This window comes from Microcaecilia unicolor, chromosome 4, assembly GCF_901765095.1.
Source record: "Microcaecilia unicolor chromosome 4, aMicUni1.1, whole genome shotgun sequence".
NCBI lineage: Eukaryota > Metazoa > Chordata > Amphibia > Gymnophiona > Siphonopidae > Microcaecilia > Microcaecilia unicolor.
The window spans coordinates 297,925,465-297,952,308 of NC_044034.1; the positions used below are offsets into that span (position 1 = coordinate 297,925,465).

Below are 26,844 nucleotides of genomic sequence, written 5' to 3' on the forward strand. Positions count from 1 at the left end.
TTATTCCATATCATCAAGCTGATCAATCCATAGACTGGTGGGTTGTGTCCATCTACCAGCAGGTGGAGATAGAGAGCAAACTTTTGCCTCCCTATATGTGGTCATGTGCTGCCGGAAACTCCTCAGTATGTTCTCTATCTCAGCAGGTGGTGGTCACACACAGCAGCAGCTCTGGCTAGGCCTCCAAGCCTAATTTTTAGGTTTTGTTGAGTGCCTGGGGTTGAGGGCTCTTTTGAGCAAGTGCAAACCTGGTGGTGCCAGGTCCCTCCTTTTCTCCCCCCTCCCGCTGGCTCCGTTAAAAAAAAAAAAAAAAATTTTGAACGTCCTTAAAGGCGTTTATTTCGACGTTTATTTAAACGTTTATTGCAGCTACTCACTGGGACACCAGGTCGTTACAGCTCGGAGCGGACAGCAGGTAATTTTTACCTTTTTATAGCGGGCAGGGGGTTCCCCGATTTATCTCCACGTGGCATATGGCGTCGGAGGGCGAGGGCGTAAAGAGTCACTCCCCGGATCGCTTGGGCGCTTCTAGAGGGGATGCGGGGGTCTTAAAGCCTGATTCGCCCTTGTTGGGTGACAGTTTCGTGGCCGATGAATGTCCCGGTCCTTCCTCCGGCGTGGCGATTTTTCCCGCCATAAACGCCCATCCCCCGCTCCTCGCCTCCGCCATCTTGGCCGGCCACGCGGCTCGGACGGCTTCCTCTTGGGCCGCCCTTGAGGTTGGAGACATTAATGCCATGAACGCCCTTAATTTGGGCGACGGCACAAAAGTGGCTAAAGTTAAGCGCCGTTCTTCCCGCGCGGCTCCTTCGCGGAGTGTCGCGCCGGACACCATTTTGGATGCGCAGCATGTCTCTCCCCCGCTCTTGCGAGCGCCGGTTGAGGGTGCGTCTAGGGCTGTTGCCCAGGCTGCGGAAGTACACAGTCTGGGGGGTTTCTCCCCCGAGTTTGTTTTGCTGCTGCATCAGGCCTTCCTTATGCAAAACGCTGCCCCTGCTCCCTCGTCTGGTAAAGAGGTTGAGGTTCCCAGAGGTAAACGCCCTCAGGTTGATTCCCAGGCCTTGGAGGACTTTGTCTCCTCCGATGTAGATGAGGGCAGCGTATCTGAGGTCTCCCAACGGTCCTTTGCGGATTCCTTGGAGGAGACGGATCCACGCTCGGATGGAGCGGATGACCCCTCTGCAGCGCGGCTTTTTAGCTCAGAGGATTTGTCCAACCTGTTGGTACAGGCCATGGACACTTTGAAGATTTCCTCTCCGGAGGACGTCTCTCCCTCAGCCCCTGTTGGCTCTGCCATTATGCTGGGGACGAAGCGCCCGCCTAGAACCTTCCACGTGCATGATGCCATGCACACCTTAATTGCGGCTCAATGGGATGTCCCGGAAGCGAGCCTTAAAGTGGCTAGGGCTATGTCCCGCCTCTATCCTTTGACTGAAAGTGAACGTGAGGCCTATCTGTGGCCTACCGTGGATTCTTTAATCACTGCGGTGACTAAGAAAACGGCGTTGCCGGTGGAAGGTGGCACGGCCCTAAAGGACGCCCAAGACAGAAGATTGGAGGCGGCCTTAAGGTCGTCCTTTGAGGCAGCTGCTTTAAGTTTGCAGGCCTCAATTTGCGGCTCCTATGTGGCCAGGGCATGCCTGACTATGGTGCAGCGGGCTTTCCCCTCGGATCTTTCCTTGAGGGCTGATTGGCCGGCCCTGGAATCGGGCTTAGCCTATTTGGCAGACTTGCTGTATAATGTCTTGAGTGCCTCAGCGAAAGGCATGGCTCAGACAATCTCTGCGCGGCGGTGGCTTTGGCTGAAACATTGGTCTGCTGACCACGCCTCTAAATCCCGCCTGGCTAGATTGCCTTTTAAAGGCAAGCTGCTCTTTGGGGTCGAGCTGGACAAAATCGTGACCGATCTCGGCACGTCTAAGGGCAAGAAGTTACCAGAGGTCAGGGTTCGGGCTAGTACTCGCCCTGGTACCTCCAGAGGACGGTTTCAGGAAGCCCGTCGGTACCGCCCGGGCAGGTCGGGCTCCTCTGCCCCCTCTTCCTTCAAGAGGAACTTCTCCCCCAAGCAGCATTCCTTTCGCAGAGACCGCCGTCCCGGAGGTGCTCCCTCCGGTCCTCCCCCAGGGTCTCGTACCCAATGACGGGGCCTTGGTCCACGCCCCAGTGCAGATTGGAGGACGGCTGTCCTCGTTTATGGGCGAGTGGACCACAATAACTTCAGACGCTTGGGTGCTGGAAGTCATCAGAGACGGCTACAAGCTAGAGTTCTGCCGACCCTTAAAAGACGGGTTTGTACTCTCTCCCTGCATGTCTCCGGTCAAAGCTGTGGTAGTGCAGCAGACCTTGAACAATCTGATCCGCCTGGGGGCGGTCGTTCCGGTGCCAGAAAATCAGCTTGGCAAGGGATGTTACTCCTTTTTCTTTGTGATACCAAAGAAAGGAGGTTCTATACGGCCTATCCTCGACCTCAAAGGGGTCAATTGGGCCTTGAAAGTTCGGCACTTTCGCATGGAGACCCTCCGCTCTGTTATAGCGGCAGTGAAGGCAGGAGAGTTCCTGGCATCCTTGGACATCAAGGAAGCGTACTTGCATATTCCCATCTGGCCTCCTCATCAACGCTTTCTGCATTTTGCAGTACTGGGCCGACACTTCCAGTTCAGAGCCCTCCCGTTCGGGTTGGCTACTGCTCCGCGGACCTTCTCCAAAGTAATGGTGGTCATCGCGGCCTTCCTGAGGAAGGAAGGAGTTCAAGTCCATCCTTATCTGGACGACTGGTTGATCCAAGCCCCCTCTTATGCAGAGTGCGGCAAAGCTGTGAACCGGGTGGTTGCTCTTTTGAGCTCCCTGGGGTGGATCATCAACTGGGAGTAAAGCCAGCTGCGCCCGACTCAGTCCCTGGAGTATCTGGGAGTTCGATTCGACACCCAAGTGGGCAGAGTGTTCCTGCCAGACAATCGGATTGTCAAGTTTCAGGCTCAGGTGGACTAGTTCCTAGTAGCCTCTCCTATTCGGGCTTGGGACTACGTGCAGCTGTTGGGCTCTATGACGGCCACGATGGAAGTAGTGCCCTGGGCCAGGGCTCATATGAGACCACTACAACAATCTCTGCTGCTGCGCTGGACTCCGATGTCGGAGGATTATGCTGTGCGCCTTCCCTTGGACCCAGCAGTGCGCAAGGCGCTGAGCTGGTGGACGCAGACAGACAAGTTGTCTGCAGGAATGCCTCTGGTGACCCCGGAGTGGATTGTCGTCACGACAGACGCCTCTTTGATGGGCTGGGGAGCCCACTGCTTGGGAAGGACAGCGCAGGGGCTCTGGTCTCCTGCAGAGGCAAGTGGTCTATCAACCTCCTGGAACTCAGAGCCATTCGGTTGGTGGTGTTGGAGTTCATCCCGGTACTGGTGTTGAAGCCTGTACGGGTCCTGTCGGACAATGCCACGGCTGTGGCCTATGTCAACCGCCAGGGAGGTACCAAGAGCGCCCCTCTAGCCAAGGAGGCCATGAATCTATGCCAGTGGGCGGAAGCGAACCTGGAACAGCTGTCAGCGGCCCACATTGCCGGAGTCATGAATGTCAAGGCGGACTTTCTCAGTCGCCATACCTTGGAGCCCGGAGAGTGGCAGCTATCTGCTCAGGCGTTCTTGGGCATCACGAAGCGCTGGGGCCAGCCGAGCCTAGATCTGATGGCGTCATCGGCCAATTGTCAAGTGCCGCGCTTTTTCAGCAGAGAACGGGACCCTCGATCCCTGGGAGTAGATGCTCTTCTCCAACAGTGGCCGACACAAGAGCTTCTCTATGTGTTCCCGCCCTGGCCCATGTTGGGCAGGGTGCTAGACCGGGTGGCAAAGCATCCCGGCAGGGTAATCCTGGTGGGTCCGGATTGGCCCAGACGTCCCTGGTATGCGGACTTGATCAGGCTCTCAGTTGGCGATCCTCTGCGGCTGCCAGTGGAGCAGGGCCTGTTTCATCAGGGTCCCGTGGTGATGGAGGATCCCTCCCCCTTTGGTCTTATGGCCTGGCTATTGAGCGGCAGCGTCTGAGAAAGAAGGGCTTCTCAGACAAGGTCATCGCCACTATGCTGAGAGCGAGGAAGCGCTCTACTTCTACTGCTTACGCCAGGGTTTGGCGTATCTTTGCAGCGTGGTGTGAAGCAGGCTCACTTTCTCCCTTCACTGCTCCAATTTCTTCAGTGTTGGCGTTCCTGCAAGAAGGTCTCGACATGAGAGTGCCTGGAGCTCGGAAACTCTTCTGGCTGAAGTGATAGCCACCAAAAAGACTGCTTTCAACGTCAGGTCTTTCAGAGATGCCCTCGACAAGGGTTCAAAAGGCGGCTTCTGCAATGCTCTTAGCACCAGGTTGAGATTCCACGCAGGCACCACTGAGTGCAGAGGAGGGCGCAGGTGATTAACTCCCTTGAGAAAGCGCACCACATCTGGCTGCGAAGCCAGGGAAGCACCCTTCAGGCGGCCCCTGAAGCAAGCCAGAGCCGCTACCTGAACTTTCAGGGAACTGAGCGACAGGCCTTTGTCCAGACCTTCTTGCAGGAACGCCAACACTGAAGAAATTGGAGCAGTGAAGGGAGAAAGTGAGCCTGCTTCACACCACGCTGCAAAGATACGCCAAACCCTGGCATAAGCAGTAGAAGTAGAGCGCTTCCTCGCTCTCAGCATAGAGGCGATGACCTTGTCTGAGAAGCCCTTCTTTCTCAGACGCTGCCGCTCAATAGCCAGGCCGTAAGACCAAAGGGGGAGGGATCCTCCATCACCACTGGACCCTGATGAAACAGGCCCTGCTCCACTGGCAGCCGCAGAGGATCGCCAACTGAGAGCCTGATCAAGTCCGCATACCAGGGACGTCTGGGCCAATCCGGACCCACCAGGATTACCCTGCCGGGATGCTTTGCCACAGTTCTATATTAGGATTTTTTTAGTATTGGTGGTCAAAATGATGTCGTTCAGAAATCATGAAAAATTGCTAATTTTAAATATGTGATCATCTTTGGGGAAAAGGTGAATAAAGTCTCCAGAAACAAAAAGTGAGGTGTAATTCTGTTAGAGCAAACAATATGTATTACAACAGTCCAAACCCTATCGTATGTGAAAAAAAAATAGTTACAGAAGTTTAAACATGTAACTTTTTAAGACTGCCTATGGACTCATGACATGAAAAATCAGCCATTTTAAACATTTTGTATCCACTAATTTAGTCTTTTTTCCTCCTAGAAACATTCACATATATGTCTCAACTACTGTGACAGCCAACATATAAAATCTGACAAGTGTCAAGTGTACAGTGTGAAGATGCATATTTTCTTACGCAGCAGTGAACCTCTGGAACTAGATCGATACAAAAGTATCCCAGATTCTATTTACAGGGCCTCTAGCTCCCTTTGAAGAAGCAAATGAAGATAGTTGAGACCTGATCATAATTGAGTTTCAAATATCTTCAGCTTTACTCGTAAAGTAATCTGCCAGTTGAGACCGATTGATTTATCAGTTTAAATCGGATCCATTGGTTTACTCAAGAAATTTACTATGTTGACATTTCTTTTCATCCAATATTTCTTTTCCAAAAATAGCTGAATAAAACATTTTTTTTTTTGCCTGTCGAATCATGGACTTAATGGGTGATGAGCAAGTCCAAAGAAAAGTGCAAAAAGCCTACAAATTACAAATGAATTATGTTGCGCTATCTTGAAATAGAACATCTTCTGGCCAAGGATTTAATTCCTTGCACTTTCTGGAAAGAGAGAATGCCACAGAAAAAAAAAATTGTACATACTTTGAAGAATGCTGAAATAGTGAAGTTTCTGATAAAATTTAAGCTGATGTTTGTTGCATTAGGGTTCTGTTGTGTTGGTTTCTGCAAATTATTTAAGTTCTAAATAAGTATCTCTCTCTCTCTCTCTCTAGTAATCATGGTATAGGTGTACACAAGCCTGTAGTGACCAGTCGGCAGGAGGGAGCTGCATATGGGAATGAGCTTAGAGGAGCACAGGATGCACCGTATCCCTCACGAGGTCACCATGCAATGGCTTCTAGGTACCTTGTTTATCAAAACTCTTTCAAACAGGATATAAGATATTTATTGTTCATTTGCTTGTCAAGGATCTCAAGAGCCCTATTCTCTCTCTTAAGTAGTGGAAGTCCAAGCAAAGGTTGTGCTGGCAACTTTTTTTTTTTTCCACGACAGTGACACAAAAAAAAAGCAATTATACATAATATCAAAATAATAAAGGAGGTCATCCAAAAAGAATACATTAAAAAATTTGTAAGAAACAATTAAACCAGGATCCACTAAAAACATAACTGAGATATCGTACACACCAAAAAAAAATGTTTAGCTATGAAATATAATCATTTACCTCCAAAAACTGTATATGTATTGTAACGCTCCCGGCCGCTGGGTGATGCAGAAATGCAGCCCTCTGCTGGCCGGGGTCTCGCTTACTAGTCTCTTCGGAGTTTCCTTGTCCCCCAAGCCAAGCTATGTATTGCAATTGGCCAGGCAAACTGCTCAGCCACCGACTTCCAATCAAAGCAGTTCACTTGGTGGTAAATCCCTAGTAACTCCAGCAAAAACAGCACAGAAGCAAACAGTTCAAACCAGGGGATTTCCTTTATCTTCCCCCTCCCTTCAGAATAAGTCCAGCAAGCACAGCACCGAAACAAACAGTTCAAAACACAAGGGGTTCCTTTATCTTCCCCACCTCCGCATATTCTTCAACTAAGCTCTCTTCAGGCTCCCTGGTACTTGGCTTCAGGGCAATCTGTAAAAGCCTTGTGCCCTTCCTGCTCTCTACCCAGCCTCATTGGCCCGGGGCTCCTGAGCAGGACTTTGGCTGGTCTGCTCCTAGTCACTTGCAAGCACCCACCTCTATATCTGGGGCTTCTGCCTTAGTCAGGGTGACTGCTCAGGCATGTCTTCCTTCGGCTGGGAATCCTCCCCTGTCCCGTTCAGTGTGTCCCGGTCACCCCTCTGATTCACGGGCTGTGACCCCTCGCACTCTCCGGGAACTTCAACTAGGATTCTCCAGCCTTCACATACATGCAAATGAGATAGTCATCAAAATGCAAATTCAATTTATTGAACTATACGGCAGTCTTGTGGAACTCACTTCTTTCCAGCCGTTAGTCATCTTAGTACAAATTCTCTCACTGAGCCCATCTACTGTGGGAGACCTGGGTCTCAGTGTAAAACAGCCACCACCCCTGGATAGGACTTTCTTCACTCACATTGACTGTACAGTCCTATCCTCCACCCCACGGCTGTTTGTTCTTTTAAACACTTCAGTAGCAATCACAATATTTTGGGGACTTCTAACCCCAGGCTTCTGCAGCCTGCTTTACCTTGCCCGTACTAGGGACACACAGTCCCTTGAACACACAGTTCATCTTCTCTGCACCGGGATCATACAGTCCAGGCTTCTGGCCTCCAGGCTCCCATCTTCTCTCCCTTGGGCAAAACTTCTCTCTTTCGGGCAAATTCTCCCCTCTACTGAGAGGAAGCTATTTATGAGGTGTCCACTTAACCTCCCCACCTCTTGAGACCTTGCCCCTCTGGTTCCAGAAAGATCTGGCCTAGAAGACTCTTCTCACTCCCCCAGCTATCTCTCTGGAGCTCCCTCTACTGGCCCATATATGCCAATACTCATCTCGATCCCTGGAGCTCCCTCTAGTGACCAGAAAGGGCATTTTCCCGATTTCAGTGGGAGAGCGCCCTCTGGCGGCCTCCTCCTGTAAGGGCAGACACTGTGTTTATCACATACCCCCATCCTTAAGATATTGCTGCTCCCTCAAATCTCTTCTTTGAGGAGCAGCAATTCCTGACTCCCTCTAACTCATCTCGGGGTCAGGTTCCTTCTCTCCCCTATCACTTAGGAGGGATTCTCAGGAAGGCTTTATATCCCGTGGTTCGCCTTACCACAAAGGCTCTGCTTTGCTCTAGGGGACCTTCCTCTGTAACCCCTAGAAACTCAAAAATCCCTAATCCTTTCTTTCTCCGCCTTCCCAGGCCTCTGCGTCTAATCTCTTCCCCTACTTTCCTAGCCCATGGGTACACCCCCTTCTTCACTCTTGGTTTTGGGTGCACTTTCCTCCGGCCTAGTGTCCCTAGCACTTCAGGGAAACTTCCCATCAAACCCTTTTCCTTTCTACAACCCTGGGCTGTACTTCTTTGACCCTTAGGCCCTGACTGACCTCTGTGGGTTTTATGTAGGGTTCCAAGTCTCCTTTTCCCTGAGACTTTTAAGTGTTTCCTATTCCTCCCTTTTGGACTAGGATAACCCCTTTTAGTACAAGACTCCCCCCAGCCTCTGGGTGATCTAGCCTCCCCCTGGCCCCCTTCCTGAGCTGGTGTCCCCTGCCTAGGAGCTCTTTCATCCCCCAACTCTATGGTGCGGTATCTGGGCCCTAGGATCAACCCTTTCTTCTGGGACCTGAGCCTTTCCCTCCCCTGGGCAGCCTCTTCCCTTTTCTGCTTGCCCTTCTGGGGTTTCTCACCCACTTTAAACTTTACACCATCTCTTCCTGTGGTTCTACCAGAGTCCTTCTGACTCTCCCTATCTTGACCCTTGGGCAGGGGTTTACTTAATTTAACCCCTCCTGGGTCCTTCTGACTCTCCCTATCCTGACCCTTACTCATGGGTAGGAGTGGACTGACCCCTCCTGGTCGCTCCTTCCCCTTGAGCTTCTCCTGTAGGGCTACAATGCAGGAGTGGGCTTCCTGAAGCTCTCTTAACCTCCCTTGCCCATCCTGGAAGAGCACATCAACTGCTAGGGTCAGCACTCTGCACTTCTCTTCCATGGCCTCCCTGCATCTTTCTGCCCTTTCTGTGGTCTCTTTGGCTTGCTGTCTTTCTACAGCCCACTCAGCTTGGGTCTGCTGCAAGGCCACCATTAACTTTACCACAGCTCTCTCATACCCCTGCTGTACTTCCCTCAGCTGGCTTTCTTGCTGGCCCTTTAATTCTCCTAACCACTCCTTTACCTGGGTTAAACTCCCCCTCAGCTCTCTTATAGCTGTGTGCTGTAGTTTACCCATCTCCCTAATATTTTCCCTCAGGGCCTCCTGCTCTTTATGCCACTCCTGGCGAGCATTCTTGAACTCAGCTTTAATTAGGGATAACTTCTGCTCCTGGTCTTGTTGCAATTTGCCTGTGAGGTCCCTTATCTCCTGTTCATGTGTGGACTGCAGCTTAGCTAATTGGGTCTCCCTCAAGGCTTGGGTCTCTTTCAGGGTAGTTGTAAGCTGGGCTACTTCTGCTTCCCTTTCCTCCCTTAGCTTAACTTCTGTGCGCAGCTCAGCCCTAACCGTGGCTAACAGTGCCTCACAGCTTTTCTTCTGCCTAAGGGACTCTGCCAGTTTGGCCTCTAAGGCTTGCCCTGAAGCAGCCATCTCCTCCTTACAAGCTGACTCGAATAGGACCCATCTCTGTTCATTCTCCCTCAGACTATTCTCCATCGCCTTCTGGGACGCCTCCTGCTGCTGCTGTATATGGCCCACTAAAGTTACCATTAGTCCTTTATTTAGTTCCAGGACCTCCCTCAGACATTGCTCCGGGTGCCTATAGACTTGCCCCGGTTTACCTAGGGCCTGTAATTCCCCTTCTAACTGCCAGAGATTCTCTGTAAGGGATTTTAACAGCAGGTTCTCATTCTTTTCCCGGGCCTCCCAGTATTTCTCCCTTGGGGCAACGCTCCCTGGTTCCACACCCCATGGAAATACTGCCCGGTCCTCACCGTAGCCTGGGCAGCCTACTTTATCTTCAGCTGTCTCACCCCCCTGCTCACAGTGGACATTGACTTCCCCTCCACCATCAGGACTACTCTTTATCCTGTCACCTGGGAAGTTCTCACCTGGGCCTACACCCCCTTTCCCTTTCCTAGAGGGTTTACCCTTCTTACCAGGACTTCCACTATCCTGCAACTGGGGCTTTCTTTCCTTGTCCAGGCACCCATCCTCCCTCCTGGCACTTTTCAGGTTTGTGGCCACCCCTCTCCCTGGGACATTGGGCGCTTTCCCTGCAGCGGGTTCCTCCTGACCCTCTTCCCTGCAGACACCTCTTTCCCCTTGGGTTCCTGGCCTACCCATGCAGTCTGCCCCTGAGGAATGGGTTACCTCCCAACTCCCATGGCCTTTGGGCTTCCTCTTGCCTGCCATGTCACTTAACCCCAACCAACTGACTGTAGGATTTCCTATTTCCTCCCAGTCTCCCAGTTCATCCTCTGAACTGCTTACTGCCAGACACCACTCTCCAACATGGCCCATTTCCCCACATTGGTCACACTCTGGCTCAATCACTTCTCTTTTTCTCAGGGTCCTGTCTTCCCCAGACACCCCTTCAGGCTTAAACAATGTCCCAACAGTCTCTGAACACAGTCCCCCTCCAAGTCCCAGAACCTGGATCATGGTGTCCAACTCTGCCATGTCCATTCCTTCTGCTGGTGACTTGGGCTCCGGCTCCTCGGGCCTCTGGACTTTTCTGTTCGGTCTGAACCGTCTCCGCCCTCCCATGGTTCCGACGTCCTTCTCGACCGTCTGATGGGATGTAGCCTGCAACACAAGAGAGATATCCAAGTGCGGACTGTCTTTTCTCCTGGTCCTACACTTGCTCTACTTCTTAAACTCGTACCAGAATCTCCACAAGAACAAGCCTTTCTATCATTTACTTGAACTGCTCTTCTCTCAGCTTACTGGATCCTCCCTCGCCTCCCCCCTAGGTACCCTTTACCTGGGTAGGCGAGTAATGCACCTTTGTCAGCGTTGGCCCCCCTCGACGGGCTTCAGGACCCTCCTGGACACCACCATCACAGTCTGGCCACTCGTCTGGACTCTGGAACTCCTCCGACTCGGTCTGTCTGCCTTCTGCGTGGACGTCCGCTGTACATCCCACCACTGCCACCATCTGTAACGCTCCCGGCCGCTGGGTGATGCAGAAATGCAGCCCTCTGCTGGCCGGGGTCTCGCTTACTAGTCTCTTCGGAGTTTCCTTGTCCCCCAAGCCAAGCTATGTATTGCAATTGGCCAGGCAAACTGCTCAGCCACCGACTTCCAATCAAAGCAGTTCACTTGGTGGTAAATCCCTAGTAACTCCAGCAAAAACAGCACAAAAGCAAACAGTTCAAACCAGGGGGTTTCCTTTATCTTCCCCCTCCCTTCAGAATAAGTCCAGCAAGCACAGCACCGAAACAAACAGTTCAAAACACAAGGGGTTCCTTTATCTTCCCCACCTCCGCATATTCTTCAACTAAGCTCTCTTCAGGCTCCCTGGTACTTGGCTTCAGGGCAATCTGTAAAAGCCTTGTGCCCTTCCTGCTCTCTACCCAGCCTCATTGGCCCGGGGCTCCTGAGCAGGACTTTGGCTGGTCTGCTCCTAGTCACTTGCAAGCACCCACCTCTATATCTGGGGCTTCTGCCTTAGTCAGGGTGACTGCTCAGGCATGTCTTCCTTCGGCTGGGAATCCTCCCCTGTCCCGTTCAGTGTGTCCCGGTCACCCCTCTGATTCACGGGCTGTGACCCCTCGCACTCTCCGGGAACTTCAACTAGGATTCTCCAGCCTTCACATACATGCAAATGAGAGAGTCATCAAAATGCAAATTCAATTTATTGAACTATACGGCAGTCTTGTGGAACTCACGTCTTTCCAGCCGTTAGTCATCTTAGTACAAATTCTCTCACTGAGCCCATCTACTGTGGGAGACCTGGGTCTCAGTGTAAAACAGCCACCACCCCTGGATAGGACTTTCTTCACTCACATTGACTGTACAGTCCTATCCTCCACCCCACGGCTGTTTGTTCTTTTAAACACTTCAGTAGCAATCACAATATTTTGGGGACTTCTAACCCCAGGCTTCTGCAGCCTGCTTTACCTTGCCCGTACTAGGGACACACAGTCCCTTGAACACACAGTTCATCTTCTCTGCACCGGGATCATACAGTCCAGGCTTCTGGCCTCCAGGCTCCCATCTTCTCTCCCTTGGGCAAAACTTCTCTCTTTCGGGCAAATTCTCCCCTCTACTGAGAGGAAGCTATTTATGAGGTGTCCACTTAACCTCCCCACCTCTTGAGACCTCGCCCCTCTGGTTCCAGAAAGATCTGGCCTAGAAGACTCTTCTCACTCCCCCAGCTATCTCTCTGGAGCTCCCTCTACTGGCCCATATATGCCAATACTCATCTCGATCCCTGGAGCTCCCTCTAGTGACCAGAATGGGCATTTTCCCGATTTCAGTGGGAGAGCGCCCTCTGGCGGCCTCCTCCTGTAAGGGCAGACACTGTGTTTATCACAGTATGTGTATATCTGTTATGTTTTTATATAGGTTAGGGCTGTACTGAACATTCATATGTGATGATTCAGCTTTGAATAGTGCCCCGACTACATTATTCGTATTAGGCCAAATAGCGATTTAAATTTGAATATGAATAATCCAGGGCTCTACTGTGCTAAATCCTACTCACATTGCTTCTTTTATTTATGTTAAAGCTCAATGCCTATTATCTGTATTTAGACAAATAGTAAAATATGCTGTTCAGTATAGCTCAAATATATTATGGGTGTGTGTATAGTGAATGCTGCTAACGCCATAAATCTCAACATACACAAAACTTTTCACAACACATCAAACAATGCATTCTCTTCCTATGATGAAACAGGGTCTGTGATTTTAGCAATCTCTAGTTGAGCAATAATAGTTGCCAGGGCTCTGTTCACTTTGAGGCCAGTCAGCCTTGCAAATTTTGGTCCTTCTTCCTCAGCTCCCCATCTCATCCTTAAAAACACTGGCAGCAAGTCTAAGCCTCCAGGGCTATCTTTTGGAAGCTAATACTTTTGAAGTTGCAGCTGCCAAAGCAGCATGGCTGTGGTGCCAGGAAGGGAGAAAGCACAGGTAAAAATGCCTGAGTAAAATCCAGCACTGTGGGAACAAGTGTTTGAATAGTGCTTCCAGCAACTATTATTGTAGTTGTGGTATTGGGACAGAGAATAGCTCGAGAAATCTTTGAGCAAGTCTGGCAGAAGAGAAAATGTGTTCATCCTACAGTGGGCAACCTTCTCCCAGCTGCAGGAATAATGCAGCATAGAGAGACCATTCATCTCCCATCTTCAGAGGACTGTGTGCCAGCAGGAATAGTGGTTTTGGTTTTGGTTGCCACTTCTCCCATGCTTCTTTCTGTCCTGCTGCTGGGCTCCTTAAGCTCATGCCCAAGCATTGCAGCAGAGTGCATTCTTCAAGGACAAGCAGGCTTTTGTATTCTTACATCTGGGTGACATCGATTGAGCCTGGTGTGGACGCTGACTAGCTGGTAAGGTAGAAAGTTCTAGCAGCGTCCCACCGTGCATGCACTGATGCCTTCCCTTGTGAGCGTGGGTCCTTCAGTCTTTGTTTTTGTGCAGAGCTGAGAGGATGCATTTCGGGGTTTTTTTCCCCCTCATGCTGTGCTATTTGGATTGCGTGCTCCTTCCTGTGCGAATATTTCTTAGTTTTTCCTCTTTGTTTCTTCAATTTAGTTTTTTTTGTCCCATCCCTTTTTTTTTTGTTTTTTTTTCCAGCAGTTTTAAGTTTTTTATTTTCATGAGAGGCTGCACGATTAGGCCGCAGCCCCATCCTCAATTTGAACACTGGTCCTTTTTGTTTCTTGATTCAAGATTCAGATGTTTAATTTAGCTGAGATACTGTTTTTGATGTCGCAGTAGAGACCCCCAGTGGCTTCAAGTGGTGCTCTAAGTGTAGACGCGTGATTTCTGCTATGAATCCGCACAATTGGTGCATCAGGTGCTTTGAGCCAGATCATGACCCCTCTGTGATCTCCGTTTGCACATGCAGGTGAGAATGTAGTAGGTGCAACTGGCTCAAATGACTTTTAGCAGAAGTGGACCTACATTACCTCAGACCAATGGGACCTCGAGGTCATTTGAGACCAGTTACATTTTGGAGTTTGCTCGTCCTTTGGCACACAAATTTGTGGAATCTGCTTGCCATGTGTCGTAGAAAGTCTGTGTGGTTCAGGAGAGACTGCGTCGCCTTTTGGCTCTTCGGGCAGTGGTGCCTGTTCTATACTCAGGTTGGATCTGGTCGTTACTCCATCTATTTTGTAGTTCCCAAGAAGGGAGGGTTCCTTCGTTCCACATGGAGACACATTGGTCAGTGATTACTGCGGTCCAGCCCAGGGAGTTCCTGACTTCTCTGGATCTCACTGAGGCATGTCTTCACATCCCCATCCAAGTGGCCACCCGGAGGTTCCTTTGCTTCACTATTTTGGGGAGGCAGTACTCATTCATCCTTACATAGACAATTGACTCATCCGAGCGAAGTCCTTTCAGGACAGTGTGCAAGCTACATCTCAAGTGGTGCAGTTGCTTCGGGAGCTGGGTTAGGTGGTAAACCTAGTCAAAAGCCTTTGGAGCCATCACAGAGCTGGATGGACCGTTCAGGTCTTTATCTGCCGTCATTTACTATGTAACTATGACCTGTCTGGAAGTTCGTTTTGATACTGCTTGGGGCAAGGTGTTTCTGACAGACAAGCGTGCTCAGAAATTTCAGGGCCAGGTGTCCTCTCTTCTGCAGTTGAGAGAGTATCTCCAAGTGTTGGGGTCCATGGCAGCATCCTTGGACGTCATTCAATGCCATGGTTGCCTCAGTCGCAGAATCTGGAGATCAGGTTGCCTCTTCATGCCCTGATGCGGGCCAGTATACGTTGGTGGCTTGTGACATCTCATGTGACGGGGGCATCAGCCTGGAGGCCCCAACGTGGACAGTTGTTTCCATGGATGCCAGTCTTACGGCTGGGGAGCCCACTGTGGGGAGTACACAGCCCAGGCCTGCTGGTCCCTTGAGGAGATGGTTCTTTCCATCAATGTCTTGGAAACCAGGGTAATCCGCCTAGCGTTGGCCACATTTCAGGGCCACCTTCTCAGCAAGGCAGTGCAAGTGTTCTCCGCCAATGCCATGCCAGTGGTGTACCTGACTCATCAGGGGGGGCATGAAAAGTCCACAGTCACAAGGAAGGCAGCCCTTTTGTTTGCTTGGGCGGAGGGGTGTCTCGCAGATCTGTCAGCGGCGCACATTGCGGGGGTTGACATTCAGGCCGACTATTCAAGTTGGCATCTGCTGGATTCCAGAGATTGGACTCTTGATGCTCAAGTGTTTGCCCTCATAGTTCACCAATGGGGAGTGCAGGTGATGGACTTGATGGTGATGTCCCTCAATGCTCAGGTGCCATGATTCTTCAGCAGGTGCCAGGACAACCAGGCAGAAGGCCTGGATGCTCTGGCCAGCCTTGGCTCATATCATGTCTTTGTGTTTCCCACTTGGCCGTTCGTAGGCAGGATCATTCAATGCATCGTGCGGCATCCAGGCCAGGTAGTTCTAGTGGCCCTGGTATGGGGATTTAGTCTGTCTCTTCATGGAGCCATGCTCTCGCCTGCTGGAGTCACCCTCTCTTCTGGCCTCGGGACCAGTATTCTTGGAAGAACCTGGTCAGTTCTCTTGTACAGCATGGCTGTTGAGAGGATGTGTTTTAAGAAGAAGAGGTTATTGATACTGTTCTGCATTTCCGTCGGCGATCTACCTCCCTAGCTTATGTCAGAATATTGCGGGTGTTTGAGGATTGGTGTCAGGATCATCATATGGAGCTCTTCAAGGCGTCTCTCTTAAATACCTTCTGGAGTTTTTGCAGGATGGTGTTTCCAGAGGTCTTGCGTGGTATTCCCTCAAGGTTCAAGTGGCAGTTTTAGACTGTTTTCATGGGCATTTGGGGGGGGGGGGGGGGTCCTTTGCTATTCAAACGGAAGTGCAACATTTCCTACAAGGGGTGTAGCTTCCCTGGCCTCCTGTTTGTCTGGCAGTTCCTTCTTGGGACCTCAGTCTGGTCCTTTCAGTGTTGGTTTCTCCGCCGTTTGAAACTATTTGTCCAGTTCGACCCTCAAGGATCTCATGCTGAAACAGTGTTTCTGGTGGCAGTGATCTCCGCTCGTTGAGTTTTGGAGCTTCTGTTGGGAGCCCTTCCTAACATTCTTTCTGGACAAGGTGGAGCTACATTTGGTTCATTCTTTCCTGCCGAAGGTTCATGTCAACCAGTCCGTTCTTTTGGCCATAGGTAATCATTCTGGGTCGGAAGAGGAGCCCTGTTTTCATTGCCTGGATGCCCGCAGAGTGCTGCTGCGCTTCCTCTGTGTCTCTCAGGAGTTTCACCACACAGACCAGCTTTTTCTTCCAGTAGTAGGGGGGTGCTAGGAAAAGCGAGACGGCTTCAACGGCAACTATTGCTCGCTGGATCATGGAAACAATCGCATCAGCTTATGCTCAAAGGGAAAGCTGTGCCGGACCTTTTTAAAGGCTCATTTCACCAGGGCTCAGGCATCTTCCTTGTCGGAGCATTCGTTGGTGGTGCTTCTCGACATTTGTAAAGCAGCAGTTTGGTCCTTGTTGCATTTCTTTGGATGTGCAAGCGTGACGAGATGCGATCTTGGGGGCTCGAGTTTTGGAATCTGGGCTCCAGGGGTCCCACCCATGAGGTCACTGCTTTGGTACTTCCCATCTGTGCCAGTCCAGAGGGACGCTGAGGAAGGAGAAATTAGGTCTTACCTGCTAATTTGCTTTCCCTGAGTCCCTCTGTATAGAGCCCATCCAGGGTTTGTACGTTCGGTTTGTGTTCGCTCTCGCCAGGAGCATTTGCTTTCAGGGACTCTGTTTTGTTTTCTCGGATGGTGTAAGGCGGTTGCAGAGTGGCTTTTTTTCCTTTTTTTAGAAGATATAAATAAAAGCCAAAAAATAAAGGCACAGTGTGACACTAAACAGCCCACACATTTGGTTGTGGAGATGGTATTGCTGGATTCCACAGGGGGGGCTTCAAGGGGTGTCCCTGTGTGTTTTTTCCTTGGTGACTTGGGTGAGGGTTCTTGGTTCTCAGATTTTGACAGCAGCTAAGCAGAAGTCCAGGGAGCTTGTTTCCTGCCATTGGCCTCTGTTGTGGTGGGATCATGTTCCAGGGATCTACTTTGCTATTCATAGACTAACTTTCAGGGGACTGCACAGCCCACTTATATGCCTACTTGAAGTTCAGTATGTTCTCAGTCTCCATATCCTGGTAGGAATGTATAACCCATCTTTGCCGAAAAGCAAATTATCAGGTAAGATCTATTTTCTCCTTATCTATATATATAAAACTCACCCTCAACGTTCTATTCTCTGACGTCACTGAAGCCAGCCAAGGTTCGTAAGTTCGTGGTGCTGAAGCCACGAAAATCACCCAGTCTCTGGGCCCCGCCCTCGCGTCAAACGTTATGACGTTGAGGGCGGGGCAATTCAGTCACACATCGACGGCGAGCAGGGCGGCGCAATGGCGTCAGTGACGACGAAGGTGCGGTGGTTGGGTGGTTGGGGGGGCAGAGGAAAGCCTTGCTAGCGCCCGTTTCATTGGCTCCAGAAACGGGCCTTTTTTTACAAGTTTTTACATAATTTCTTGTCTTTGAATCCTTCTGGACCAGTCCAGAACACTTTGTTGAAAGACCATGATTGCAGAGGATTTCCCCTTGCGGATTTTGGAGATATTTTGGTTGAAGATCCAGTGTTTGTCAAAGCATTTCTTTTTGCCCTTTCATAGTTTAGTTTTCCTGCAAAAGATTGAATTTCTGTTTCATGGAGTTCTTTGAGGCTGAATTTGATCTTTACAGCTTTGACAGTAGTACCGGGAGTGCTCTGACTACACCACTCCTTATAGCAATGATGTCACTGGAAAAGTGTTATTCTCCATCTGTAAACCCAGGGCATCCAGACAGGTCTAACAGGATTCAAAGAGAGAGGAAATTATCAGGTAAAAATAAATTTCTCCTTTCCTGAGTCATTACAATTGAAGACGTGTAAAAAGAAAAAACTACAACCTACATGAAAGCTGTAAAGAACTACTGTCAAAACACAAAAAAGGGGAAGACAACCCAAAACAGACCAAAAACAAGGGAGTTAGAGCGCCAGAAAAGTTTAATAGGACCCAAGAACTACTGTCAACCAGCAACCCTTAAAATAAAATTAACTTCTGTGTTCTGAGATATTTTATTAATTTTATGATACCTCAATGACATGAGTTGTGATGTGTAACCTTGTTTCATAAAAACTATGCATGGGAAGAGCCTCACGTTGGAGAAAGCACCCAGCGCAGGGAGGCGGTCAATAATGCTAATTGTTTTGGTGATATTTAAATTGAATTTCAAAATTTTGTAGAACACTTTTTTTTTTTTCTAGAAGTATAACCTTACAAAGCAGTGTTCAAGTAAAGTGTCAGGCTTCTCACGGAAGCACAGGGTTTGTGAGCCCTTGGACCACTGCCGTGGAGCGGCAGTGGCAGGCAAAACCACCCCCAAACCAGAGGCAAGGCAGAACAGGACTGGAACCCTGGACTGAAGTTGCAGCAGAGGCAAACAAGCTGGGACAGGTAGAGCAGGAACAGCTAGACTTCACCTGCGCTTGACCGCCGTTCCCCAGGAGTTGAGCCCCTGGGTGCAGGCGGCCGGCAGGACTTACAGGACAGGGCAGGAACTGGATACCAACAGGAAACACACAACAGAATCAGGACTAAAAGCTGCCAGGCAGCCACTAAGACAGAAACACAGACAGGTGAGAGTCAGGACTGAAAGCTGCCAAGCAGCCACTAAAAAGGAACACAGACACAAGACAAGGAAATGCAGACCAGAAACAAGACTAGGAACAAAGCAATAAAACCAAAGCTAACTACACACAAACCAAACTAGAACCAGGCAAGAAACTCAGACTAGAACTGGACTAGGCAGAAGTGCACAGAGCACACCCACATACTAGGGACCCTAGACGATGCAAAGGCCAACACAGAAGTTTCCAGGTGGCTAATAAAGCCCATCAGCAGCTGAAGTTCAACTGCAGGAATCACAAGGCAGCTACCGGTGCTGTTCAGGCACAAACAAGAAAAGCAAGTCTGGCAGCCTGGAAGATCCGGACTGGGCGAGGTGAGCACAGACAAGGAAACAGTCACCACCATGACATAAAGTAGTAAATTTAAAATGAATCGGAGAAAATGTTTCTTCACTCTACGTATAATTTAAACTCTGGAATTCGTTGACAGAGAATGTGGTAAAGGCGGTTAGCTTAGCGGGGTTTTAAAAAAAAGTTTGTCCGGCTTCCTAAAGGAAAGGTCCATAGACCATTATTAAAATGGACTTGGGGAAAATCCACTGCTTATTTCTGGGATAAGCAGCATAACATGTTTTATACTTTTTTGGGATCTTGCCAGATATTTGTGACCTGGATTGGCCATTGTTGGAAACAGGATGCTGGGCTTGATGGACCTTTGGTCTGTCCCAGTATGGCACTACTTATGTACTTATATAAAATAAAGTATGGTACGGAACAAATTACTGAAAACACAGTGATGCAGGACATGAAGTTACTGTGGAAAATACTACTACTAATAATCATTTCTATAGCACTACTAGACATCCACAGCACTGTATACATTATATGCAGGTACTTTCTGTGTCCCTAGAGGGCTCACAATTTAAGTTGTTGTTTTTTTTTTAATACCTGGAAAAAGGAATTGGTTTGCTAAACTGACTGAGACCTAAAAGATCCCTCTCAGTGGTCCCAACCAAGCATCACACTATGAAATAGGAGGAGTGGCGGTCAACACTGCAAATACTGACAATGCTAATTGAAATGGTTACCCTGAGTACAGTAGGTTTTCTTCCTGCAATGGTGGAAAGTAGGATTGTAGCAGATAAAAACAATAAAAGCAGAAAAAATGTAAGCCATTGTAGATGCTTACTGGGTATGTCAAATAAAAAGAATGTTTTTATGGTTCTACCTTTTTTTTTCCCTCTCAGTACGTTTTTTGTTTTTTTTGTTGTAAATTTTGCTTCGTAGTACATCTTGCTCACAAGTATAACAATTCCAAAAGGTAAACTGCAATATCCAATTCAAAATTTCTTAAGGCACATTCATAATGAAGGAAGTAAAGAACAAAAGAACAGATATCCTAACCATCCTTTCTATTTCTTGGCACTATACTAACAGGACTCTTAAAAAATCAATTTCACAATCTAGTATAAGGGTCTGGCTTAGCAAACAAGATGCACTGATGCAAAAAGAAAAGGAAGAGGACATCAAACATTTCCAGGGACTTTCATGAAGCTAAAAAAGGGGCCCAGTCTTTTTCAGACTTATGTCCTTGATTTCCATTTTGATAATTTCCCATGTCTTACAAACCTATTTTGCTGATGAGTGGAAAGCTGACCTCTTCCACATCTTTACACAACTACACTCCTGGCAGCAAATACCCTAGCAAGGATTCTGGTATGAACCACTCTGTGCCTGCACCCAATAGGTAGCCCAATGCAGAAATGGGCATATCCACTCCCATGACCCTGGAGAGCAGGGATTAAACTTCATCCAAAAAGATTGTATGAGGGAACAGTCCCACCACAGGTGTTTAAACATTCCAGTCTGTTTGCACTGTATCACAAGAAATGCAGGAAAAGAAGGAATAGGTCTCACCATTACTCATCCCTGTCTTCTATTCAGTGACACAGTACCTGAGATATTAAGAGAACGTGAGCAGAGACTCAATACTTTCACAATTATGAACCTTTTCCCTATTCTTTCCCTGATTTTAGGGTTTATCGTCCTTGGAAAGACCATGGAAGAGCAAGGTAATAAGCTATGCATGAGCAATTGTCTCTTGGAAAGGCCAGATAATATGGGCAGTGATTTAGCTGGTTTTGGTAGCTCTGTGGATTATCAAAAAAACATAGTAATAAGACGTTAAAGGTGACATGGGTGTTGAATTTAGTCATGGTCTTGTAAGATTACAAGGCCCTGCTTGGCCTGTTAGTAGATGTGCTGTAGACCAGTGCTTTAATGTGTTCTGAGCATATAGGGGAATGATATGGAAGGCAGTGGTAGGAAAGGGGTTGAAAGTTCAGATAAAAGACATGAAGGCTGGGGAAGCTAATGTTGCATTGAATATGGAAATGTGTGTGCCTGTCAAAATGTGGAAGAATTGCAACTTTGAGCCACATTGGTCTTTTTCTACTGTTACTTTCTATATACTTTTAACTGTTCGGATCATCTCCACTTCAGGAGAAATTGAAAGGACAGAATATAAAGATGTTAGATGCATTTACTATATTGGTCAGATCTCATACTCACTGGTGCTTAGTAGCTGGAGTTGTGTCCAGTTGGGTTATCCAGTGCTATCTTTGCTTGCAAGTAGTTAACTTTAGTCACTAGGGTTTGTGTTCTCCAAAACATCTTTTTGTGTAGTATATTATAGGAATTGGAGTTTCAACTTCAGTAAATGCTCTGTAAAAGTGCAAAATGATACTTCAGTTGCAGAGTATTAGAAATTATATAAATTGGGGTAGCTGGAATGCAAAAGTCTTGTCTTCATTTAATTAAAATACAAATGTTTTCTTCAGTTCTTAAAGAACTGAGGAACTATGGAAAGCTTTATTTAGGGATTAAATGAGTATTCAATGAATGCCAGCTGTGAGTGTTACAATTATAAGTATTCCTTTCTTTTGTTAAAAGGCCAACTCCTTGGAACAAGTATTACCATCAGCAGTATGACTACAGCAGACCTACCTATGAGACTAAGTATGACTGGAATGGTCCTAGAGACCATGCAAACTGGAGCGAGCACTCATGGAACCCTGATGTCAGTAACTTAAACTACCACCACCATTTCTCTACTCCATATGCCAGGACTCAATGGGGCAGTAACAGTGAACAGTACAATTCAGTGCCAGCTCCCCATCCACCACCATCAGCAGGAACATTTAAAAAGAAAAAGCACAAAAGATTTCCCCCAACCTAGAACCTTCCTCTTGGTGAATCAATATTTGTCCTTTTTTTTTTGGGGGGGGGGGGGGGGAGAGAAGTAAGAAGGTAGCTTATATGGGTTTTAAGTGGCTCTCTCCCTTATATATCCATAGTGTACTGCTGCTCGTTCTGCCATCTTATAAAAAAATGAATGGTCATATTGTGAAAAGTGTTGAGCTAGATCATTTCTTGACTTTTTCTAGTATTTAAGGGAAAAGATCAGACTTGTATTCTAGGCTTCATGGACTGGAAATGATTTCCTGGAGGTGGCAGCTATTATGATTTTAAAAGAATCCAAAGGAGATCATAACGAGCAAGGGTGAGTTATCCAGGAGGTCACCTATTAGATCTGTATCAATTCTTCTTCATCCAAAATATTGGTTTTTCTCTGAAATGCTAACAATATCAGTGCTAATTTGGGAGTTTGTTTATAACCTGATGTCTAATGGTACCTAGTAATGTTAAAGGATCATTAGGATTTTTTTTAACTTGTGTAATTGTGGTTCCTGTACTACTGTGCCAAGAAGACATATCCTCCTGTTGCACTAGGAGGCTTCTTTGCATGCCTGCCCTTTGTTTATTGGTACAGTCATACAGCTGCTACAGAAGAGAAACAAATAAAAGCTCAGCTAATTGGTCAGATGCAGACCACAATAGAAGCTTTATATTTTATTATGTAGCAACTGAAAATTTTGAAAAGTGATTTTAACCAGAAAACAATAGTTGTGTGCAAATGTTTAGGCATCCCGGGTCAAATTGTGTATTTCAGTGAATCTCTCCAAGTGAACAGAAACTGACACTGTTTCTGTATAGTATAGAATTGAACTTGACATCTATTTGCAATTTTTTATTTATTTATTTTTTAACAGATGCAAAATAGTGAATATGGCAGAAATAAGTTTCCAAGCATTTCCTGCAGCTGACTGATTCTTTCTTGTCTTGTGTTTTGAAAATGTTCTCTCTTCCTTGCAGAACTTTTCTAGCTCATAAATACTGTAAGATCTTGTGATTTCCTGACAGGTTTTAGTAACAACTGGGGGACTGTGAAGGCACTTCCAAACTTTCATCTTTCTTTGTTATAAGTACTTCATGGTTAATTTTTGAGGTATGTTATCTTGCTGAAATAGTCTTTTCTGCTTCAGTGTCTTCAGTGACTGAAGGGCATTAGTTTCTAGGATATGCTGATACTTAAATCCGTTCTTCCACACATACATTTTTCTGTTCCACTGGCTACCACACAACCCAAAAGCTTAGCAGATCTACTTCCATGCTTAATGGTAAGCAAGATGTTTGAGTTTTTTCTTCAGATGTTTCACCCTTTTTTTTTTCCTTTACATATCTTGTATGGTTGGCTGAACACTTCAGTTTTCATTTCATTAGTCCAAAGCACTAAGGAGCCCTTTTACTAAAATGCATTAAAGATGTGGGCTTAACACATTTTAACTTTGGGTTTAATGTGCAGGGAAATGTGCTAATTGTCCATAGCAGTGTGGGTTTTTTTTAAACTTTTAAACCCCATAAACACACAAGATCACCTTTATAAACAAATACAAAAGTATAAAGGTACATATCCACCAACTCTACTCCCATCCCCTTTTCCTCTAACAGACTCAAACTAAGCATCCATTATCGAGGAAAAACCAAACCCTCATCTCAGAATAGAGTATAAACAAAAATAGGTATAACCACACACACACACACACACACACAAATCTGCACTATGACTATGACTGGTCGACTACAAGGACCAGGGAGTCGGCAGAGGCCTACTGCCCAGAGCAGATGACCAGTCCCAGGAGCAAGGTAAGAGTTTGTGCAGTATGAAACCACAAGTGAAAAGGAGTCCATAACTTCTCAAAGTTAGCCAATTGTTCCCTTTTTTGGGCTTTCAGCTTGCTGAGATAAGTGTCCCATAATGTGCTTCATAAAGGTGTTAATGTAGGGAGTTCTTTGGTATGCCATTTCTTAGTCACCTCATTACGTATGACCACCAAACATGGAAGCATCACCTTCACCACCTGTGGTGCCATTCCCCCGGGAGGCAAGTTCAATAAAAATGAGGCGGGGTCTGTACAGACTGAAAACTTGAACATATTTGGAATAGTTCAACACTAGAAAACCAAAAAACCTGCAAATATTTACAGTCTCACCACACATGCATATATATGCCCACTTGCCTGCACCCTCTCCAACATCCAGCATCCCAGAAAAACATGCAATTCTGGCTGGGGGAAGATACCACCAATAAAAGGACTTAACCCCATTGTCTACTAAATTAGAAAATATAGACTCAAGAGTGGGTGTTAATTCATCAAAATATTCTGCATCTATAAGCTTATGCCCCAAATCTCGCTCACAATTTACCATATGCTTTAACTTAAAAGTGGGTGCATCTTCTGATAAATCATGTGTACAGCCTTTACTTATTCTTCAAAGGGAGTCTTAGAACCAATCAACCACCCTTTGGATAGAGGCCCCATACATAAATAACGAAGCTCTGTCAATTCCATACTGGGCCTGTGAATCTTGAAAAGATTGAAATACTCAATCTGACTATAAATGAGCAACTTATGTAATTCCCTTTTGCATGCAACCCAGAGTTACTCCAACCCCCCACCCCCTAAAGGAAGCAGGCAATTCTAATATTGATAATAACATTAGACGGGAGAGAGCTTTTTGTTGTAGAAGCAGTTTATGTAGCTGTGACCAGAGCGCTAAAGTGTGTTGTATAGTAGAATTAATGTGTTTCCTTTTAAGATGTACCTTCCCATAAGCCCACAGCCAGTGCTGTCTCGGCATTCTACCAACAGAAATTGTTCTAGTCGTACCCAGGGTTTAGGGGCATTCTCTCCTCACTCCAGTAGAGGTCAATGTTGAGCTGCTCTGTAGTATATTCTTAAATCTGACACTCCTAACCTTCCTGCCTGCCTCTCGCCAGCACCTGCTTGGGTGCTTTCTCCAAATGTAGGAGAAAATTTTCCTTTGCAGACGACTCACTGCGTCTTTAGGTACATTGTTGAGAAGAGTCTGGCATAGATGCAAAAACCAAGGCAGCAACAGCATTTTGCAAATTGCTATTTGCCTCGTCTGTGTATGTAAAATAACCCATACAGAACAAAAGCAAACACTGGGCCTTCAGGATTGAGATAAATGTTATCCTTTTAGTCTGAAAATGACCCGACATGGGCCATGTTTCGGCATACAAACGCCTGCCTCAGGGGTCTAACACAAAACACACAAATATATTAATGAAAAATATTCATCAATTCAAACGAACATTACATATATAGAAAGCATTACATATATATAAGAATGATAAATGTATTCATGAAAAACATTTACATAAATTAAATGGTTAAAAATAGCAAAATAAATTGCCAATTTTCAGAGAACATAATATATATATATAAATATACAGAAGAGGACCAAAAAGTATAATATAAACCAAGACCACTATTCAGTCAAAGAAGTTAAGGTAAACAATCTTACCAGAAAGTTCCTATAGGTTTTTTTCATGGAAATATGAGATTAATCAAACAATCAGTGTACATTTCCTAATGTGAGAGAGAACAGAGGGGAAGAAAATGCATTTGTATATCTTTAGGGATATGTGAAGGAGAGAATTTTTCCATATACAGAAATATATATATATATATATATATATATATATATATGTGTGTATATAAATTACAACAGGAGGGCACTGCAGCTGGATCTCATACAATTTATAAGTGCAGTAAGTACATGGTGAAGCAGCAGTGAGTACTAGGTGAACAGCACAGGCACAGTGAAACAAAAACTTTCATGAGGTGCAATGTCATAAGAGAGCATCATAAGAAACTCAAATAAAAAAGATTCTTGCGTGAATAAGATGCAAGACAGTAAAACATCATAAGACGCTTAAGACTGCAAGATAACAACCCTTCGGTGCCTTAAACTATGACATTCTATCAGTGCGGTGCGATATCAAAAACAGACAACGTATCAGCATATACAATACTGTGCAGCGTCAGAGAGTGGTGCCGTATGAGATATATATGTAGAGTCTGTATCACGAAATGAGCAGTTATATGAAGCAACACGTTCAACTTCTACATAGACTACGCCCTCGCATTAAAAGTGCAAATAAACGACTGCCACACTGCGAATCAGTTAGTATATGTTCAATCCCGTCACTGATCTTTCAACCCTATTACCGCTGCGTGCAAATTTAGGGCAGATTAAAAATGTGAGAGTTACCCAGAACGTGGTGATTGTCCGTACAAGCTGAGAAGCGCCGTTGGTAAAAAAAAAACGCCAATAAGGAGGGCATGCATATTAAGGTCTTTATATTGTAAAAGTAAGAATGTGACGTCACGAATTTGGTAGATCCTTGCAGCTAGATATGTTTCTAACGTGCCTTGCAACCACATTGTCAAGAATGTGCCAAACAAATCCTTTGTGTTGTTGATTAAGATAAACTAAATATCTTTACGTGTTGTTCTTGAAACAACTTACTATAAGTCCATATAAATCTTCAAACTTGGGGCTAATCTTAACACCTAGATATTTAATAAAACCCTTTGCCCAACAGAAGGGAGAGATTGCCTTTAAGTGACTTTTAGAGTGTTCCAAAGAGATATTAAGGAGCTCAGATTTTGAAGGATTTTTTTGAACCCTGAGAGGGTTCCATAAGTATTCAAAGTGTCCAGTTACATGTGGGAGAGAGAACTTGGGGATCCAATATTAAAATATCATCCGCAAACAGAGATCTTAAAGTATCAGATCCCAAATTAAACCCTTTAATATTCTGATCCAATCTTGTAAGAGCTATCAAAGGCTCCACTGAAATTGTTAAAAGTAAAGGGGATAAAGGACGCCTGCCTCGTCCCTCTAGCCAAAGGAAACGAGTCAGAGAATCCCCTGTTAACCCTAACTCTAGCTGTGGGGCCAGAGTACAAGGCACATATCCAGGCACAAAAACTTGGACCAAATCCTATTTAATGCAAAACTGCTAAGATGTAG

General features: G+C 46.6%; 1 protein-coding gene across 1 annotated transcript in view; it reads left to right on the top strand.

The window, feature by feature from the left end:
* The window catches only part of DUSP11 (dual specificity phosphatase 11), a 61,923-nt gene extending 36,929 nt beyond the window's left edge, over positions 1–24,994 (top strand). Inside the window, exons 8-10 of the mRNA XM_030201780.1 lie at positions 5,913–6,041; positions 20,634–20,669; positions 21,550–24,994. Coding sequence (XP_030057640.1) covers positions 5,913–6,041; positions 20,634–20,669; positions 21,550–21,835 — 451 coding nt within the window. The 3' untranslated portion in view covers positions 21,836–24,994. The remainder of the gene's footprint in view (positions 1–5,912; positions 6,042–20,633; positions 20,670–21,549) is intronic.
* Positions 24,995–26,844: the final 1,850 nt, after the last annotated feature.